The 21,122-nt window shown below is 41.0% G+C and overlaps 1 protein-coding gene across 1 annotated transcript in view; it reads right to left on the bottom strand.

Moving 5' to 3' along the window:
- Positions 1–987: 987 nt before the first annotated feature.
- The window catches only part of eif2ak3 (eukaryotic translation initiation factor 2-alpha kinase 3), a 38,729-nt gene continuing 18,594 nt past the window's right edge, over positions 988–21,122 (bottom strand). Inside the window, exons 3-18 of the mRNA XM_074660838.1 lie at positions 15,539–15,733; positions 15,243–15,373; positions 14,148–14,409; positions 13,830–13,992; positions 13,554–13,679; positions 13,162–13,284; positions 12,822–13,051; positions 11,708–11,820; positions 9,314–9,436; positions 8,720–8,869; positions 7,628–8,186; positions 7,347–7,520; positions 6,929–7,102; positions 6,195–6,296; positions 5,390–5,452; positions 988–3,890 (exon numbers count right to left, since the gene is read on the bottom strand). Of these exons, the coding sequence (XP_074516939.1) occupies positions 3,708–3,890; positions 5,390–5,452; positions 6,195–6,296; positions 6,929–7,102; positions 7,347–7,520; positions 7,628–8,186; positions 8,720–8,869; positions 9,314–9,436; positions 11,708–11,820; positions 12,822–13,051; positions 13,162–13,284; positions 13,554–13,679; positions 13,830–13,992; positions 14,148–14,409; positions 15,243–15,373; positions 15,539–15,733 (2,871 nt within the window). The 3' untranslated portion in view covers positions 988–3,707. The remainder of the gene's footprint in view (positions 3,891–5,389; positions 5,453–6,194; positions 6,297–6,928; positions 7,103–7,346; positions 7,521–7,627; positions 8,187–8,719; positions 8,870–9,313; positions 9,437–11,707; positions 11,821–12,821; positions 13,052–13,161; positions 13,285–13,553; positions 13,680–13,829; positions 13,993–14,147; positions 14,410–15,242; positions 15,374–15,538; positions 15,734–21,122) is intronic.

Here is a 21,122-nt window from a genome sequence, read left to right as displayed (position 1 = left end):
TGACCCTTGACAGGACACAGCTTAAATCCATAGCTAGCTTTGTTAGCTTCTTTAACTGAATATTTTATATTCTGTAAAAATTAAACATGATACTGGGATTTTGTGTCCATATTCTAAAATAAGTTAATTGGATATTTACTATTTTAAATATTTTTTTATTTATTATTTTATTATTATTATTTAGCTTATTTATTTAGTTAATTAGCATTTACACTATGACCCTTAACAGGGTCACATTTAATTCTGTAAAAATTAAACATGATACTGGGATTTTGTGTCCATATTCTAAAATAAGTTAATTGGATATCTACTATTTAAAGAGATTTTTATTTATTATTTTTAATATTTATTTAGCTAATTAGCATTTACACTGACCCTTGACAGGGCATATTTAATAATATAAGTGATATGTGATGTTAGTTGTTGAATGCTCTTTTTTCCTGGAGCTTTCAACCACAAATCTCTACTTCGTTCTAATTCTGCAAATATATTTTACAGTATATATATATATATATATATATATATAATATAAAAATAAATCAAATGTAAAAAAAGGAAAAGATGAATAATAGTAAAAAAGTATACAGTAAACAGTATACTGTTTACTGTATACTTTTTTATTATTATTCATCTTTTCCTTTTTTTACATTTGATTTATTTTTATATTATATTTATACTGTAAAATATATATATATATATAAGTTTATTACAGTATTGCTTGTTATTAAACTGTTCTTTCTGTGCGCTGGATAGGATAAACACAGCCTGACATAAATATATTACACATGCACATACAGCGATTTTAATGCGCACCCAACCGGTGTAAATTATTCATAGGACCGGTGCTTAAAGAAAACAAACATTTCTGTTTTTATTCGACTCTTAACTGTGGTGGTTGTTTGCCTAATGATGGTCAGGTGATAAATGTCCGAATGATCCAACTGCCCCCCCCACCGACCCACAGACTGCACACCAAGGACACCAAACTGTACAAACGGTATAGAACAGTTTATTAAATTTAGACTTGTAAGAAGTCATCATATTCCAACGCGCTCCATCGCAGGAAGCGCATTCATAATAACACCAACCCAAAAAAGGATTGATCACGGCATCAAAACATAAATAAAGCAAATAAACATATTTACAAATTCAACATGGGACAGAGAATGAGGGGTTTGTGCACAGAAACAGGCAACTACGTATCCGGCCAGAGGCGTCAGAGATCGACGAGTGGGGGTCCGATTCTTTAAATTGAAAAGCTACCTGGACGGCAGGAGTGGAAGGAGGATAAACACAGTTCAACAAAGCATGAAAAACCTACAGTTTAATCACATTTTCTTGGTTTGAGTGAAAAGAAGAAAATCTCTACAACCTCCGATAATACGCTATCGTCAATAATGCTGTTTTTAAATCTTAACGGTATAAAGCTGACAAGCTATTTACTACAGTAGGTGATTTATGTTGTGAAAGTTTCCTTCTTTCTTGTTGTGAATCCTCCAAAAACACGTCTTTAAATCACAATTCTCTAAGGAATTCTATAAAATGGACGACAAAAAAAGTTCCAAAATGCTTTCAGCTAATTTTGTGGCAGATTTATCCTGAATCCATTATTGGAAATATCAAACGTTAATTCTACAAAAGGTGTCACATTGTCAACACTTAAAACAGTACTCACATACTGTCGTTCACAAAGCAACTTTTGTCTGAATTTGCGACATGAGTTCTCACGTCTCCCCGTCTCCTAACTTGAGGATACGCCACATTATGGAACTAAACTTTCCAGTTTCCACCCATGTCATGGTGGGAGTACTGTCTGTTTTAAACTCTTGAGAGAACTGATCATTTTACAACAAGAATGACTCATCTTCAGTGGATGGATGGATGAACAACAGTTTGACTTTTTGTATCAAACAGTCGAGACTTTACAGTAATCAAAAAACCCTGCAGAATAATCAAAAAACTGCGCTTATTAAAAAAAAAGAGAGAGAGAGATAGAGAGAGAAGATCCTTAGAAAAGTACAATCATTGAAAGCACATTACAATTAGCAGTTTGTGTGTGTGAAGTTACAAACGGGTCATGTGACTCTCCCAGCACTTCTTATGTACATAAAACAATGCTCATTGTGGATCACATGACCAACATCAGGTCCAGGTCCCTCAGTAGACAATGTAGAGGGGATAAAACAGTATCATCTTCTTGACTAAATGCTATTTTTCCTCATCACGGGAGTATTTGTTCACCGGGAACACCAGTTGGATGGGGGTTGGAGGAGCACAGTAGCACAGTTCCAACAAAAAAAAGTGAGGTGAGTCATCAGTTACAGAAAAAGTACATTTAACTGACTTTCAAATGGCACTCTGGTCCTGGAGGTTCTGGTGCTCGAAGCAGGGCAAACCCCGTCCACTTGGTACCCCACACGCGTGAAGACAAACACTGAGAATCATTTCTAGAAAGAGGTGACCACCATCATCTGTCTCTGGAGGTCACACTGTAACATTCAGCTATCCATTAACGGCAGAGATCGTCCACCTCTTCGTTCCCTCCCCCCCACAGTATATCACACTATCTTACATGAAAAAGCCATTTACAAGCAATGGCGCCTTACAATATGTACAGGATTCATCAAACATATCTTCAAAGAAAAAGATATAAACAGATTTTTTTCCCTTCAATTATATACAAGAGGAGGTGTTGTAAAATGATTGAGCACCCCAGAGTCATTGTGTAAATTTACACACAGAAAAAACTGCTTCCAAGTACTGGCTTTAAGATAACAAACTCACACTCACCCCCCTTCACTTTCCTATCAGGTACATGCAGAAAAAGACAGGAGCCAGAGGCTCAGCATTCATTCGGAGGAGGCCGCGGGCCCCTTTCACTAAAGGCAAATCATATCTGATGATCTGGATTCATAAACTCTTCTCTACGCAATACATCACCTTCTCTCGTTAAAAAAAACACATAGGAAAAAAAGATGGTCTTTTTTTGGTCTCCCAAATCAGGCATATTGGGTGTCGGAACACCGGATAGTGCTCGTACCAGCGATCAGTACTGGTCACTAGTAGATAGGATGATCAAGCATCAAAGGCCCCTTTGGAGTGTCCTCTTGGTTTTGATACCTGAGGTGTAAGTGTGGGTGAGTGAACACTGGCTGAATGTTGGGAGCAGGCAGGGTGTTGTGACTGGACCGGCGTCAAATCATATGCAAAATAGCTCTTAGCGCGTCTGTCGATCATCTCGAAGTACCAGATGGTTGTCAGAGTGAGGAGAATGCCACTTGTTTAAAGACAATCACAGGTAAACATTTCAGAAATCAATAATAATAATAGCTTCAGTGAGCCGACTGGCCGCAGTACACCGCTGCCCATCTGGTGCTCAGAGCCATTTAATATAACCACTAAGAATTATTTTGCTCGTACCACTTGAGCCAAGTCTGGTCGTGAACATAACAGAACGGCTGTTGCTTTTAAAATATCTGTGTGATTAAAATTGTGAATATGTAACGGCGTGTGTGTTTGCCAAGGAGAGTGCAGGACTTTGTCTCGCCGCTCTAAAGCCAGCGACATAAATCCCTGCACGTTTGGCGTTTAAAGTCTGAGGCAGTGTGTGACGGCAAGGTGGGGCTGAGGTGTTTCTCTTGGGCTGTGGGGGGATGAAAGGGGGATTGTGGGATGGGGGGGGGTTACATATTGCGTCAGGGGGCTTTTCAGGTAGACGACGACTGGCGTGAGGGGCGGCCCATGGACGAGGCGCTGTAGGTGCGGGAGCGCTGCCTCATGGCCAGTCGGCAAGGCAGCTCCAGCTCCTGGAAGAGGGGATTCCCTGTGATGTCAGCCGCCTCGGGACGCTCGCCGGGGCTCCACGACAGCATGCTGCGCACCATACTCAGCTGCACACGGAGAGGAAACACAGGAGATGTCTTTCAGAACAGCGTCATGCTACAGTAATGCTACAGTAATGTTGACATCCATTAGTGCAACTGATTTGCTCCACTTAAAGCTCATGTAACACTGCAGAACCTGAGGAAATGTGATTTACACACACAACTCAATGAAATACTAGATAATGCCATTCAGACTAACACACACACACACTGTACAGGACATCTTTAAATAGAACAGTACACCGCTAGTAAAGTGGGATACGGGGATAACAGAGAGAGGGGATTTCCAGTGTTGGAGAATCACAGATTATGCTATGGGATTATGTTAATCTCATTACAAAGTAAACAGGTAAACAAGGTGATGTGACCATACCAAACAGTTCGCCAGTGCCTGGTGTGGTAGTGAAGAACATATTTAATTGATAGGGCTGTCAATCAATTAAAATATTTAATCGTGATTAATCGCAAATTAAATTCAAAATGTACCTTAAAGGGAGATTTGTCAAGTATTTAATACTCTTATCAACATGGGAGTGGGTAAATAATGCTTTCTTTATGCAAATATATGTGCATATTTATTACTGGAAATCAATTAACAACACAAAACAATGACAGATATTGTCCAGAAACCCTCACAGGTACTGCATTTAGCATAAAAAGATATGCTCAAATCATAACATAGCAAACTGCAGCCCAACAGGCAACAACAGCTGTCAGTGTGTCAGTGTGCTGACTTGACTATCACTTGCCCCAAACTGCATGTGATTATCATAAAGTGTGCATGTCTGTAAAGGGGAGACTCGTGGGTACCCATAGAACCACATTATGGAGGTCAGAGGTCAAGGGACCCCTTTGAAAATGGCCATGACAGTTTTTCCTTGCCAAAATTTAGCACAAGTTTGGATTGTTATTTAACCTCCTTCATGACAAGCTAGTATCACATGGTTAGTACCAACCAACCAGGTTTTCTAGTTTCATATGATACCAGTATCTTCACTCTAGCTTTAAAACTGAGCCGCAACAACCTAAAAATTGCAAGTTGCGTTAATGCATTAAAGTGGCGTTAAAACAAATTTGCGTTAATGCATTATTAGCCCTAGTAATTGATTATTTGATCATAACTAATAACTAGATTCTGATGGGAGTATGATACAAATTATATTTACAAATCATGTTGCAACTGTCTCAGATAATAATGCTGATATTTACATTTTAGTACGTAATATGAAGATATTTGCTTATTTGACTTTATATCCTGTTGATTTGAGAGCAAAGTAATCCAACTACACCTCCTAATTGGATTAACTCAGCAGATTTGACTCACCATATAGATAATGTTGGTGTGGACAGGTGATTTAAATCTGTGACAGACTACACACTGAGAATGAACCCTCACAGCTTGTCCCACTTTGTTCGTTTGCTTGATAAACAAAACTGTTTTCACGTTCTTGGTTCAGGTGCAGTTTGTGTTTTCAGCCACTAGGTGGCAGCAGACGGCCACTCACCTCCTGAACGTTGTTTTTGGAGAAAACCTCTGGGAAGCGCAGCGCTCTCACCTCCGTCAGCGTCTGGAAGAGAGAGGATGTAAACACCTGTGAGTGGAGCTGCGCTGGTGGCTAATCAGGCCCTTTGTTACCGAGACAAAGACGTCCCGGTCGATCGCTCACACAAGGGCAAAGACAATCTACCGTTTAAACAGACAACATTGATCATTCAAATGACAATAGTGATTATGTGTTACAGTTTCCCCAACAGAGTTTTCAGACAAACCAGAATAATTAACTGGATAAAAGAAGAGACAGAAAGATAAACTAGCTCATTAGGAAGTCTCTCTCTTCTCCTGCTTAAACAAACAGCAGCAGTGGGGATTCTTCTGTGGGATCATATCACTTAAAACAACTTCACATCGCTGGAGCTCTGTAACTGATCTGAACATTTTAATTGCTTCTCAATTGTTAATAGTTCAGTTTGGGTAATTATTGCTTGCACCATAAATGTATTCTAAAAACACACTTGTCTATTCTTGCTTTTGTTTAATGAATCTTTAGTCATTCAAACCTCCCTTTGATGTTTGTGCTTTGCTTGAATTGATTTGTTTTAATGCTTCACAAACCAATTTGTAGCTGTGTATTATACAGGGAAATACAACCAGACAAACACAGTCTAAATAGATTATAATAATCATATGCTTGGCAGTTCTGAGTCAAGAGTTAAAGGGTAATTTATTGCTGTATTACCACCCTTTTGGGAATTGAATAAAAGGAAGATAAATGAAGGCATGATTATGAGCCTGTGTGTTTGCTGACTCACCCTCACTCTCTCCATCTGGGTCCTGAAGGGACACAGCAGCTCAAACAGGATCAGACCCAGAGAGTAAATGTCCACTTTGTGAGAGTACGAGTTTCCAGAGAGCTGCCGGGACAAAAAGGAAAAGATGGAATTTGAATCCCTGTTTTAGAGACCAACATACCATACTTACCCAGAGAGGTATTTCAGTATGAAATCAGATCTTATCACAGTTTCTTGATGAATATCTAAACATTTCTGTAAAGTTCATCTTTGGGTGCTTTCACAAGCCAAAATTTAGTCTGTTTTAATCGAACTCTGGTGCGGACCAAAACAACCGGGCCGAGACCACCTCTCGCTTCTGCAGAAGTCCGATGTTTGCTTGACATCCGGGCCGAAGAGAACACACAGAATACGCTAAATAAAGTCCACAAAAATAGTGACGTTTATAAAGTAATTGAAGATAAACTGGAGGAGAAGGGATTCATGCGCAGTAGATCAGTGTCACAGTGAAAACACTTCAACAGCAATATATCAAAGTCTGTGATTCCCTGCATAGAAGTGGCAGCTCTTGAGATGAAAAAGATAAATTAATTTCTTAGTACATGCCCCTCAGAATTTTTTTTTTTTTTTTATTTGTTCCGCTTTAATTTGTGCACTAACCAAAATGATTAGTTTTACTCTGATTCAGACTAATCAAACGGACTATGGCTTGTGAAGGCGCCCTTATACCATCACTGGTCCGTGCGTCTGCTCACCTGCTCCGGGCTCATGTAGAGCTTGGTGCCGACCTGGCCCGTGTGTCGGGTGAGTAGCGGGGCGGGCGTCAGGGCGCTCGGCTCGTCCTCGTCCTCCTCCTGGTCCATGGCCGTCACTAGGCCGAAGTCTCCCACCTTCACCACGTCGTCCATAGTGAAGAAGATGTTGGAGGGCTGGAGGAAGGAGGGTAACAGGTTACGGAACATGTATCAAACATTTAATACATGAAGGCAGAGAGCGTTAAGAGAGATTAATAATACATGCTTTTATTTCTTCTCGCCTGGCACTATATCTCAGTCAGTCAGCCTTCAGCTGGTACAAAATGACTGACTATCTTACTGTTCAAATACGTTAACTTCTGCTTGTACAGTGGACAGTGTGTGGCGTGTGTGTGTGTGTGTGTGTGTGTGTGTTCACCTTGAGGTCCCTGTGCATGAGCCCCTTGCTGTGCAGGAAGTCGACGGCATCTGCAATCTGGACGAAGATATCGAGACACTGGTTGTGCTCCCTCTGCTCCGGGAGGCAGCGCTGAGCCATCCAGTCCTTCAGGTTCTCTTTCCTACAGAGCTGCATCTGGATGTACAGGTACACCTGGAGACAGGAGGAGACGGTTTACATTCAATACATTACAGTGCATTTACATCACAGGACACGGCTGTTGATTACAGCTGACTGATTGATGATGATGATTGACTGACCTTGGGAGAAGGCTGGACTCGCTGGGTTGGAGGAGTTGTGGGGAGAGCCAGGGTGAGTGTGGTTGGCCGGGGGGGAGAGGAACTGGAGGGCGGGACAGCTTCCTGCTGTCTGGTGTACGAGGAAGACGAGCTGTTCTTCTCCGTCGTCGTGCTCGGACTGACTACGTCCGAAGCCGAGTCCGTGTCTGCGTCGGCGTCTCGGTCGCAGCCCGAGTCCTCGAACACGATGTCGAAGGAAGAAGAGGTGCAGTCGCTGGGGCCGCGTGGAGCACAGAGCTCGAAGGAGTTGGGGGCGTCCGAGGCGTCGGGGTCGGCCTGGCTGTCCCTCTCGGACATCAGGCTGTCGTGGCCCAGCATCGGGTGGAAGGACAGGTCCCCGTCGTCAACGCCGAAACCTACAATGCTACCGGCGCTGCTGGAGAGCAGGTGCCGGGCATCGACGGAGCTCTCCAGAGCATCTCCTCCAGGCCCAGAGACAGGAGACACTGAGCTGGACACCGGGACTTTGACTGACAGCGCCTCCATGTGGTCAAGGAAGCTCATTGGCCAGTCGGTGGTACTGGAAGAGAGAAAGGAGGGTTGTTGCTGTCAGGCTTACTACAGTCAAATAACTACTACATCAATATTACAATTAAGCATTCAAGAGAACTGTGCAGTAAAATTGTTTTTAAATATTTTGTCTTAACTAACAAAACAAACAAGACTTGTCCAATTCAGAGTGCTTTACTCCTGTGCCTATTTCTCTAAACTGGGGGCACGCCAACTGCCATCTACTGTAGGTAAATACACTGATTATGGATCTCATATAACCTTGTTTAAAAGCATCTAACTATCCCTTTAAGTTAGCTGCTGCAAACATGTTTGTGTGAATATGCATTTTCCACCCCGACATTTAAACATCTGTCTTAATCAACCTGTGAAGTGAGCCGAGCGATGTAAAGAGTATTAATTCCTCCCGCTCCTGAGGGGAGGATTACATTTCTTTGCATGGATGCCATCCTTGAACAACAGACCCCTGAGTCAGTGTTCCTGGTCATGTTCGCTGACCTGCTGAGCTGTACAGGATAACAGGCTTAAAGGCACCTGACTAACCTGGTGTCTTTCAGCCACCTCTGGTCCATCTCCTCCTGCCAGCCCTCGGGAGGGCTCTCCTGCCAGGCGTTGAAGTAGCGGATAATCCCCGGATGCTCCAGCTTGGCCAGGGCCTTCACCTCCCGCATCACCTTCTCACGGGCCAGCTCTCTGTACGACGGAAGACTGAGATTTAGGGTTTCATTCACATTCAGGACAACCACTTCCACTTTCTTCAGTAGTTGGGTCCCAAATCTTCAGGATCTCAAGACACAAATCCTATACATTCCTAATGAGACTTATTAGACTTTTTTGTGTTTCATGTTCTTAGTCAAACACTTGATTCATTGTTGACCAAATGCATGTATACTTTAACTGTTCTACAACAACAATATAAGGAAGCTGCTGTAGCTGAACACTAGATTTCCATGCTTGTCAGAATGAATATAAATACATGGCTATTATTTGTACCAAACTGTCACATGTGCCTCTGTGTGGTTTTCTGTGTTTACACAAGTAGGTTGCTGCTTTCATAACTCAGTCTAACAGCGTTAAAGTAAACAGAGATAAAGGAAGCGGAAGGAAGTCTGTGTTGTGACCAGCGAGAGGCGCTACCTGTTGGGCAGCCGGATTCTTTTGATGGCGTAGTTGCAGTCGTCCACTTTGTTGCGGGCTTCAAACACAACACCGAACCCCCCGCGGCCAAGGCACTGCACCGGCTCAAAGTCAGTCAGGTACCTGGGGAGAAGACACTGCGGTTGTCATTTTGTAAAGAATCGCTCTGCTCTCTGTGGCAGAAAGGAGCTCTGTGTGACAAAGTGTGTTATCAACTCCATCCCTGACAGTTTCAAAGACCAGGGATCAGGTGATTCACCGTGGTCAAGGAGGCTTATTAAGTAGTAAAAGGTGATTAACCAGGGAAAGAATTACTAGCAGCCAAATCCCTGTCAAGGCTGGCTGTGGCTGCTGAGCTGGCAGGTAACCAACTCACAGCTTAACAGTATCATGAATTCAAACTAACAGAAAAACACTTGGCTAAGGCCTGCGACATACATTACATTACATTACATTACATATATTAACTTTGTTTTGTTGCATTTTCAAACTTTTCAAAACAGAAGAAAAAAGAAACATATAATATATCTAAAATTGCCGATAAGCATCAGAATCAGTTATTTTTTAATAAGTTTAAGTACTGAACAAGAAATTCCAAGTCCCTACAAAACTGTCTATTTTGGGCTCAACCACTGAACTTGTCCTCCCTTGAAAGTAGATGGATTATTTGGGCTTTTACAACAGCTAAACGGATACTACTGAGACAATGGAAGAAAAAGCACCCATCCCCTTATGATGAATGGGCTAAAACAATGGCTCAACTGGCTGCTGATGAGAGGGTGACATACTCTCTATTGAACAAGCTTGACCAATATAGGCCTACAGTATGCCTGCATGTGGCCCTTTCACTGCTTGGCTATCTGTAACTGTAACTTAGAGGTCATTTTAGTAATCCAGTGTTTAGGGCTGTCGCTATAACTGCAATATTACAATACCACGCTATTCACAAGCCAACCAACGGACAGGACACAGAGGTACATCATTTTTTTCAGGTTACCTGTTTCATGCACTACTGTCAGGATATAGCAACCGTTTTATAATTATTTTTTTTTTAAATCATATTTGTAAATCTCATAAATCTCACCTACTTCAGCTTTAACAATAAACAAGTATTTAATTAGTTTTTAAAACTGTCATCTTTGTCATTTAAAAATAAACAACATATCTTCCAATAGTCTAACAATAAAGCTTATTTATATAGCACTAAAATCAGGATAAATGAAGTAATTTGCAAAAAAAGAGGCAATAATACCGCATATTGAGCCAATCATTATCACTGCAGGGGAAATTCCTTCACCGTGACAGCCCTACTAGTGCAAGTAATGGGCTGCTGTTTGTTTATTTTGTAAATGTGTATATGGGAGTTTATTTCTGACAGATCTGTTAAGTGAAGTGATCCATGTCTGTCTTGTTTAACTTCGTAATAAAATGTTCATTATTAATAACAAAATAAAAAAAGCATCTGTGTGCATATATGCATGTTATGTTGGGGGTTGCTTGGCTCGTGCCGTGGTCTAAAAAGGTTTGGGAACCAATGCTCTACACCCTGCTGAAGCATCTCTTCTCAGGCTCCTCAGGGGATTGAAGGCTGTCTTATTAGGACATGTGTGGGCACATGTGATTCAGGCCTTGATTCCTGATCTCTACCTCCCTCCTAATAATCCTGACTCATGCCTGCCTCAGCTGCTACAACAGCCACCAGTTTTATTTAAGGAAACTTACTCGGCTAAAGCAATTTGCATGCATCCGAGCAGCAGCTTTAAAGGAAAGGGGAGGGTGGCTGTTTGTCATTTTGGGCGAGGATCAAAAGAAGAGAACGTGCGAGTGATGAAAACAGGAGGAAAAAAAGGCAGTTTAATCACATTCTTGCCTGTGTTTGGGGGAGTAGAGCCATATTATTCAGCTAAAGAACGTTAACATGCAAACTCCATCGATCAGACGGCAGGAGGTCAGTGACAGCCCATAAATTATGGCTACTGATCATATTTGGGATGTCCAAAATAAATAAAAAAACTTCTGACAATGTGCTGACAGTGATGTAATACGACACTGCGACCCTGTGGCAGATGCTGCCGGGTCGGGTGGGGTCTGCGGGGGCCAAGGTCATTTTCATTTGATGGCAAACAGCTGAGTTATCCAATCATGCACTACTACGACTGGTATCTCCCATCTCTGCCTTGTCCTATCAAGGCAGGCTGGAAGACCAGTGGTCACCATGGTAACAGTGCCGAATCCGTGACTACACCTTGAAAGAGTGAGACTCTCGTTGTAACTTTCAAGTGTGACGATAACAACTCCCGGCACAGCAAGCAGAAGTGTTTTATCAAGTTCTCCTGAGTCATGACAAAAAATCATTCACAAGCATGTGTGTGTGTGTTAGTAATGATGATGTACCTGGACACATATTCGCTGGAACGGGTCTCCATAGCAACCGGCTCTTTGCATTCCACAACCTCAAGGTCAAACTTGCAGTCTGTCTGGCACTGTGTCTCCGACTCTTTCCGTTGCTTTGAGAGACAGAAGAGGACAGCAAAGACAAATAGAAATGTAAGAAACAAGGTTAACTTCTGTGGCATGCTGGTCTCTCAGCCACATTCCTACAAAAAGCAATGCACTTATGTTAAAGGAAGATGTTCACAGAAGAATCACCTATTTATATCTTGCTTTAGAAATGCAGAGTTGAGTGTAACATTAGTATGACGGCATACCAGGGTAGGTAAAAAAAATACTAATTATATGAGCCAGGAGAGGGGGGAAGTATTCCAAGAATTTCAAAGATTAAAGTCGTAAAGTTACAAGAAAAAAATTGGATACTTTCTGACATTAAAGTAGTACATTTACGAGATAAAACTCACACATTTATGAGGAAAAAAACTTGAATATTCTCTTTGATTATAAAGTTATAAATTTACGAGAAAAAAAACAAATATTCTCTTTGATTATAAAGTCATACATTTACAAGAAGAAAACGTTGATATTCTCTGAGATTAAAGTAGTAAATTAACGAGATAGAACTCACACATTTACAAGAAAAAACACTTGAATATTCTCTGAGGTTTTAAAGTTATACATTTTAAAGAAAAATACTTGGATATTCTCTGAGATTAAAGTAGAAAATGTCTGAGAAAAAAAATCTGAAATTCTCTGAGATTAAAATCACAACTTTACAAGAAAAAAATACTTGAATATTCTCTGAGATTAAAGTAGAAAATTTACAAGGAAAAAAATCTGAAAAATTGTATGTTTTTGTTGGAGTTTTTTTATCATAAAATATGAAAATTAAGTTTGTCCAGTGACATTTTGAGGAAATATTTTCTGATCCATCCATACCGAATCACAACCATAATCATGCTGAATCATCTGATATGTGGAAGCTGTTTTTGTTTTATTGTACAGTGATTTCAGAAGTTGGATGCAGTGTCTAACATTAGCATTATATGACAGGAATAACTCCCAGCAGTCACTGTCAGTATGGTATTCCTGCTGCGGGCTGTGTCTGTGGTCTTACCCTCACATAGGCCACCGGGGCGGGGGGGTGGAAGAATTTGCGGACGATGTAGGTGGTGGCGGCAATGCAGAAGACGATGGTGCCGAGGATCTCCTTCCACCAGGGCAGCAACAGCACAGGGTCCTTTCTCCTGCGAATCTCGCTCCCCGCCCCATTTCCCTTTATCAGGCTCACGGCACTGTTGCGTTTCTCCCGGTAACGCTTGCTGTACGGGAAGTAGTAGCCGTTGTCTGCGGAGAGGAAAAGCAGAAATCAGTCAGTTAGATTTATGCAGCATGTCTATGTTTATAAGACTTTACTGTGATCTTTTATAGCTTTATGTCCAGTATCAGGCTCTTACCATATGGATACTGAAGGATGGACAGGGCCCCGTTGCTGTATTCGTCATGGGAGAACTTGTCGTTATTCAGACACTTGTCAAATTCATCGGAGCCGACCAGGGCTGGTGTCCGAGATGGGGAATCTGTGTCAAGGACAAGATGAAGAAGTTCTTTGATCTCGGCAGAAAGAGGGATCAAAAGAGTCGGAATAACTATCCCAACATAGTCCTACATTAATGGGAATGAAAACAAAGCTCTGAGCAACAGAGAACAAGACCAAAAGGCTGCTAATTAATTCAAAATATTTCTTGAAAACAAGATACAGTATCACTTTGTGTTGAAAGCAATGCTAATGAAGCCAGTGTTTGGTGATTAGACACAGCACCTAATGACTAAGGAGGTGTGGACTTACGGACTAGAGGCTTCCACTTGACTGTGGGGTATGGAATTATGTCCTTGATCGGTCCGATAGCTTTGGTTGGGAACTTTTCGCTGATCGTCACGGAGGACTGGAGGTAGAGCTGTCCCTGGTACATCCCTGATAAACCAAGTGCAAAGGAGTTATACGTCTACTAGATTCACTGGTACCTCAACTTTAGAGGGTTTGTGCTGAAAAAGAGTCACAGAAATTGCACATAATTCAACTAAACATTAGGAATGAGCACAAGCAAGCAGTGTATGAATTTACCAAGGTAAACACTGGACTCTTCAGCAGCTCTGGCCTTCCTCGAATTGTCGTCGTCATCCTCATCAGTTTCCGACTGGTTGCTGTAGGCGTTGTCGTCAAACAGGGCGATCGGTGTGACTTTACCGCCACCCACCAGCCAGGCCGAAGCGATGGGTGTGCAGAACTACACAACACAACAGGTGATACAGAATGAGCTGATATACTTCAGGGTCATGATCTAAACTTAGCTCAAGTAATTAAAAACACTGCAGACATGCTCGGTCAGTGCTACTAAATTACTGAGCAAGATGTTTTTTTTGGGAGTTTCTAACATCTCACCTGACGTTCCCAGACCAGCTGTCCCTCCGGCTTGGTACTGAAGGCCATGACCTTCCAATCAGGAACAGACACTTTGATGACAAGGTCCAGATTGTGGTTCTGCTGGTTCTCCGTGTGCCTTCTCTCTTTTGGTTCATCTGTAATGACCCGCTGACTCTCCCTCCAGGCGTCGCCGTTCGCACCTTCTCCCTCCAGGAAGTTCATTGCCGACTGCGTCTCAGGAAGGAGCTTCAGCTCAAAGTTTCCAACACTGAAGTTCCACCTAGTTTCAAGAGAGATAATACACAATTGAAAAAGCTTTGCAACTGATTATCACAACCAGGGGTCAACTTAAAGATATATAAATGATAATTGTTGATTATTTTGTTCAGATATCAAATTAGTATGAAACATAACAAAGTAGATCAAATCTATTCAATTAAAATCCTCTGGTCAGTGCGGGAAAGCCAGCAGGTTAAAAGAAGACATGCTAATGTGAACTCCTAGTGGCTGAAAGGTGTGGTGGCAGTTTCTGTTAAAACAAGACACAAACCAACGTAACAACTTGTCTTTCAGTGAATTTAATAAAAAGGCATACATTAATAACTAAAACATCTGCAGATGGACTGCAGATGGACTCACGAGCACAGCCACCTGTTGTGGACTGTGGCAAGTGAGCCCCGAATACAAAGAGTAGTCAGTATTTATACATTTAAAGCATAACATGAAGATAAGTGCAAAGAAGAAAAGAAGAGAAGGATAGAAAGTGTATCAATGCGTCAGCACACAGCAGACAACAGAGCATCACAAGACATAACAAGTATTTCAGCAATCTGTTGTTTGCAGTTACAGAGAACTAAAATGTCAGGTCACTGTCCTATGGTGACGAAGTTGAACATGTGAGGCCCTGAGATTATCTAAAGGTACAGTGTTAAACTGCAGATATGAAAATTGCCATTACAAAGGTTAACGGACTTTATTTAAAACCACTGATGGAAAGTCAATTGAGTGCCTGTGACCCTTCCTGGAATACCACACCGGCTACAGTAGCTGCTTCATGACTCAAATTGACTGACAGACAATGACAGGTTGATTGACCGATTAAATAAAACTCACTTCTCCATTCCTGATCGGGGCCTGATGGCTCGCACAGTCTTCTGGGTCCTCTGCAGCAGGAGCACGTCTTCGGCCTCCATGTCCTCATCTCCCCAGCGGCTACAGCCCACCGCAGAGCAGATGTACCGAAGCTGAGGCAAACAACAGAGAGGGTTATTATACTGTGCTGGTGTTGTGTTGGCCTCCTTCAAAAACATACATCAATTACTCTCTCTGTAAGAGAAAGGAAAAATATCATTTAATTCTTTAAAATGCAGAAACATACTACAAGCTTTAACTGAGGTCATTTCACTGACCTTGCCAGTGTAGGCCCCCAGGCCATAGGTAGTAAGAGATTTGCCCCCAACCAGAACCGTGTCCTCCCCCATCCGGTAAGACGAATCCAGCAGGGACTCCACACTGAAAGGCACTGCCTCCATACTCTCCCTGTCCCGGTTCCACTGGAACAAGGCACCGTCCAGTGAAGGGATGACCATCCTATTGCCAAACACCTGCAGGAACAAACAGGTCGGTTTAAAAGTGGTGATTGCTGACGTGTCAAAAACAAGTTGATGTTAATAAGTTTGAAAAGCACATATCCCAACAAAAGAAAGGGTTGGCATTCTACACAAAACAACTTAAAGTTCTTGTCTAAGATTCTGTGAGATGTTTTTGTCTTGGTTATTCCATAACATAAGTATTCTGGCATTTCATATGTTGAGCCTCTTTCACACATAGCTCCCGGTAAATTACTGGGATAACCTTTCACGCCCCTCTAGTGATCTCACTATTCACACATGCACTACATTCAGGAGCATTTCCGCCCTGCAGCTTTTCACACCTGCCATGGCAATGCTGCAATAGATGGGGCAAGGGACATTCTAGGAGATGGTGGTAATGCAACCCTTATGGATGCCAACCGCCATAAAACTCAACAGAAGAAGAAGAAGATGAGGGAAAAGGTCGGATGTAAGTGTACGTGACGGAAGACGCCCCTTATTATTTTCAGGAACATGGCGGGCGAGTAGCTGTTAAAATGATACAAATACAAATTTTGATTCAAATATGTCATCAGCGGAGTCTTGTGATTGGTTCGCTTGCTCTACATAAAAGTGTCCTACATCAGACAGACGTAAGACTTTACGTGCTTGTCCCTGCAAAGTTACTGTTTTCATTCACAACACAGCTGTACCGGCGTTATTCCTCAAATTTGACTAGGTCTTGAGAAGGGAAATTGGCAGTCGAGATTTCCTTGAATATCGATCCCGGCTACCATTCACACATGACCCCATGCAGGAAATGTTCCTGAACATTTCAGGGATAGACTGCATGTGTGAAAGGGACTTTAGCTAGCTTTTGTGGAACTTGTCAAGTACAAAGAGTATAACTTACTGTTATGAAATCTTCTGCTCCAAAAACAGAGTTATCAAATTGCAGACATGTCTTATGGAACTTAATTTGACTATCTTAAATGTCATGCTAACTCTTTTCCTGTGAATTGATATTAGATCGCTGGTAGCTTATCCTTGCTCATGTTATATTATCTTCATGTTCTGGTAGCTGATGTTGGTCTTCGCCCCAGAATGTTACGTTACCTTGTGGTCTATAAAATATCCAAAAACTGTGAAAAATGTCAATTAGTGTTTCCCAAAGTCCAAGATGAGATGACGTCCTCAAAGATATTCAGTTTACTGTAATAGAGGAATAAAGTTTTTTCTTAAAAAAATGACTCAAACTGATTAATCGATTAATTAAATAGTTGTAAACTAATTGACTGGACTCCCCCTACTAAAGTTTCTGAACAAGCTCCCGATACACACAGAACCGTATGTGAGGTACTGCTGCTATTGCTGCAGAAAGTACATTATGTCATTATTTTACACTCTGCTTCAGTGTCACTAAAACAACTGCTGACTGTCCTTGGCAAAATAATTGATTCCGACTTTACTACTTCTGTCTGATGCAATGGCTTTTAACACGAATCAAACCTCCAGGAATATCTTTTACAGTTTGAAATGTCGTTTTCAGCTCAGACAGACAATCGTTCAAACACAAAAACCACTTGCCCACACAGACAACACTGGCCGACACACATCCTTCCACACAGCAGCAGTTTTAGCCCCCGCACACTTGGACTCAATCCACACAGGCTTGGTGGGACCATTACACAACTAAGAGCCTAAGTAATTAACCTGGATCTTTATAAAAGTGATGTGTGAGTGTGTTCCTGTGTGTGTGTGCTACTAGGTGTTCACTGTAGGGGGGCAGAAAGGATGACATCATTGCAAAAAATCTGAGCCTAATCCTGATTTAACCTCCACAGCTTTAGCTCGTGTCTGGATAATTGTTTTCTTCAAGCACTTCAGTTAAATATTATGCAAAGACTGTCATCAAAAATCTGTTTATTTGCATGCCCAAGTTGTGACTCATTTTTTTCAACAAACTGTTCAGTGACATAACAGCAGTGTTTGGACCAATTAGTGATTCCAAAAGCGATAGAAAACATCACATCAGGTGCTGCTGGTGTCGAACCGTTGACCTGTCACATCGCCTTGTTATGAACGTCCTATCAGACTCTATAAAAAGTAGTTTCCTTTGTGGTTGATTTAAAAAGTGCCAGGGGGGAGAAATGTGTGACAGGATGATTTACTAGAGAGCGAGAGCCAGGAGCAGAGGTGATGTCATCTTTTCAGAGGGAGGGGGGGTGGTGGTGGTTTGGAGACAAGATGAGGATAAATTTAGCAAGTGAAAGGAGGAGGGGTTAACAATCTGACCATCACATCACCATCACACCCTGCTGATATGGCTGAGGGGGTGTAAAAGAGGGGAACTTCTCAGAGCTGTGGATGAGTCATCCTGCTCCTGATGCCTTAATCCATGTGTCTGATCCAGCAAAGTGCTCCAACACCAGTTACCCCGGATCGCGTCTCTCAGCCGCTCGTCTAACCGTCTCCATCCATGTCCACGGACATACATACGCTCACGGTTCCATTCCACTGAGTTCTGCACTGACCCATCTATCATGTTGCCCTACAAAACTCTAGATCAGTGAACAGTGAGACTGAGGAAAAATAAACTGAAGTTTATCAGACAACTAAACACCTATAGATCTTTCCATTAAAACAATGGATGATTAATACATACACACGTCAGCACTAGATTCTCTCATTGCTGCTTCTATCTATACTGTATGTCCTGCTTGTCTGCAATGTTTTTTTATATATGTATAAATATTACTACGGTTTCTACTGCTTTTAACAACCGTTTGTCCTTTTTTTTGCTTGTCCAACTTTTAAACTGCATGTCCTGTTTTATGTTTTGTTCTGGTGCACTTTAAGATACAGTACCTTCTGTAACACCTTGGCCATTGACAACAGATGAAAAACAGCCTATCGGCTAATTCTGGCATTTTTTATACTGTGTGTATTTATTAATTTGAACAGTCCCTTCACAAATAAACTTAACTAAACTAAATTAAAGTTGTCCAAAGTTACGTAGATGTAAGATAATCTGATTGGTGCCCAGTTCTTGCTTCTATTCATATTGTTTTATTTATTAGCGGTTATCAAATAACAACAAAGACTAAAGTTAATTGTCATGTTTAATCTTCATTTAAGTAAATTAATCAGAATAAGGACGCTGAAACTTGAAGTGCCTTTGAAAAATGACCCCATCTTATCCATATTGCTCTCAAACTTGCTGAGCAATACATTTTCCTCTAAGGGCACTCAACTAAACTCCTGTTTCCAGGATAATTGAAATGCTCGCTTGCACTTCAGCTCCTGAACTTAGTCTGTAAGCAAGATGACTCACTCCATACCTACTTCCATCATCAGTCAAGGAAAAAAACAGTGTGTTTAATTATTTTTTTTGGCAAGTGAGTTGCTAGATTTACTAGCCTGGGCAAGCGGGCAATTCTTATTATTGAGCCCTGATTACCCTCATAATGACCATCACACCGGCTCTTTAAAACCTGGCAGGGATGTCTGGTAAATTATCAACCATTTTTCTGTTGTAACAAAGTTAACAGGGCATTGAAAGCCATAATATCTCAGCACAGTGTAGTTAGAATGAGTCCGTAGATGTTTGTGTCATTTGGGATGATTCACTTTGACATATTTTGACAGCTCTTGAATCAAAAAGCAGTCTGTCTGTGTCATCTAAGAAGGCTCTAAAGTTTAGTGAGTAAAAATGACAACATGTCACTGAGATGACTTCATACAGCTGAAGGACTTTGTCAAAGAAGAAAAAAATTGGGAGTGCTGCACCGGGGTCAGGATACTCGGTGTTGGTAATGTTGAAGTAAAAATAACAGGTGCTCTTCAAGGATGGGGCAAGAAGTCAAATAACAATTAAAAAAAATCAGTGTCTGTCCAGCTTGCTTTGAAAGGAAGTCCTTGGTAAAGGATGGCAGTCTGGAAAACATCCGAGGCACTCCGATTGTGAATTAAAAATCCTTTACTGAGACGTGGATAACACCAACGCGTTTCAATTTAACAAGTCTTCATGTGTCAATAGAGGATTTTTTATTCACAATCGGAGTGCCTCGAATGTTTTCCAAACTGCCGTCCTAGACCAAGGACTTCCTTTCAAAGTAAGCTGGACTGTCACTGGTTTTTATTGTTATCTGACTTTGTCAAAGAGTTGACTTTTTATGGCCAGTGGAAGTTCCCGAATATGAACAAATGATCAACATGGAAAGAAATCCAGACTGTTACTTTTACACTCAACTCCACATATTCATTAGTCTGATATTTTTTATTTATTTTGACTTTATGTTCCCCATCCACACTGCAGAAATATAGATCTAATGCTAACCTCTTTGTTGGAATCCACCTCGCAATGTTACAAATTTTATGACTTTTGTCATCAGACATGCAGAATATTATCTCTGTTATTACTTTCCCACTAGACCCTGATATGTCTGTTGGGTACATTTGCTCATTTTAATCTTAGAGTACTCATTCCACGAAGCCTACAGAAACCCTGCGAGCTATTGCTAAGACAATGTATTTCATTAAAATGGAAATCTGTTAGTTATTCAAAATTTGTAGCTGCATAACATTACAGAAAGAAAATGATGTATTTTTATCAACCCTTTCTTGATTATATGAAGAAAAAATAAATCATCAAAGCAAATTAAAGGTATCCTTTGATGAGCTGTGTATGAAATTATGATCAACGGCCCACCCCTACTGTGTGTTTTTATGTCTTTATCTCATCTGTCTGTAGAAAATAGTCTTTGTTTACCCTGGTCTTTGTTGTTTTTTAAAGGGTCTTGTGTTAGATTTCATATTTTCAAATCAAAAACAAAACAGAAAAGGGCTTAGATTTTGTAATTTTTACTTCTAGAGAATAACAATTAAAAATTCAATAGAGCCTTTCACTTAAAAAAATGTTTTAAATGATTAGAATACTGTCTGTTCAGCACAAATTCCTTCTCCATGTGTCTCTTCTGCTATGAATTTCCAATGCCCATTAATTTTTTAGGAGCTAAAACTCAGACTCATTCATGTCTTACTCGCTTTTCTTTTTTTTTTTAATGTGAGGCTACACAAACAAAAAGATCCACTATCAGTCTGAGACCAGAGCCATTCATGTCTTCACTGTGTAAGGTCAGATTCTAGTTTAACATGTGTGTTCTTGCACTTTGTAGCATTAATACTATATGTGCACTACATTATGATAGTTATTAGTTCATCTAGCAATATAAAATCATAGAGCTGGAACTATTAGTTAATTAATCAGTTAGGTAATAGAAAAAATAATTGACAACAATTTTGATAATAGATTTATCATTTCAGTATTTCAATTATGGCTGCACAATTAATCGAATATTAATCGTGATCATAATTTTGGCCTCCCACAATTAAATGAACATGATCGACTGCAATATTGTCA

The sequence above is a fragment of the Sebastes fasciatus genome, chromosome 15 (assembly GCF_043250625.1).
Source record: "Sebastes fasciatus isolate fSebFas1 chromosome 15, fSebFas1.pri, whole genome shotgun sequence".
NCBI classification, from domain to species: domain Eukaryota; kingdom Metazoa; phylum Chordata; class Actinopteri; order Perciformes; family Sebastidae; genus Sebastes; species Sebastes fasciatus.
Note: the sequence above shows the minus strand (reverse complement) of the source record. Positions and strands in the feature narration are given on the sequence as shown.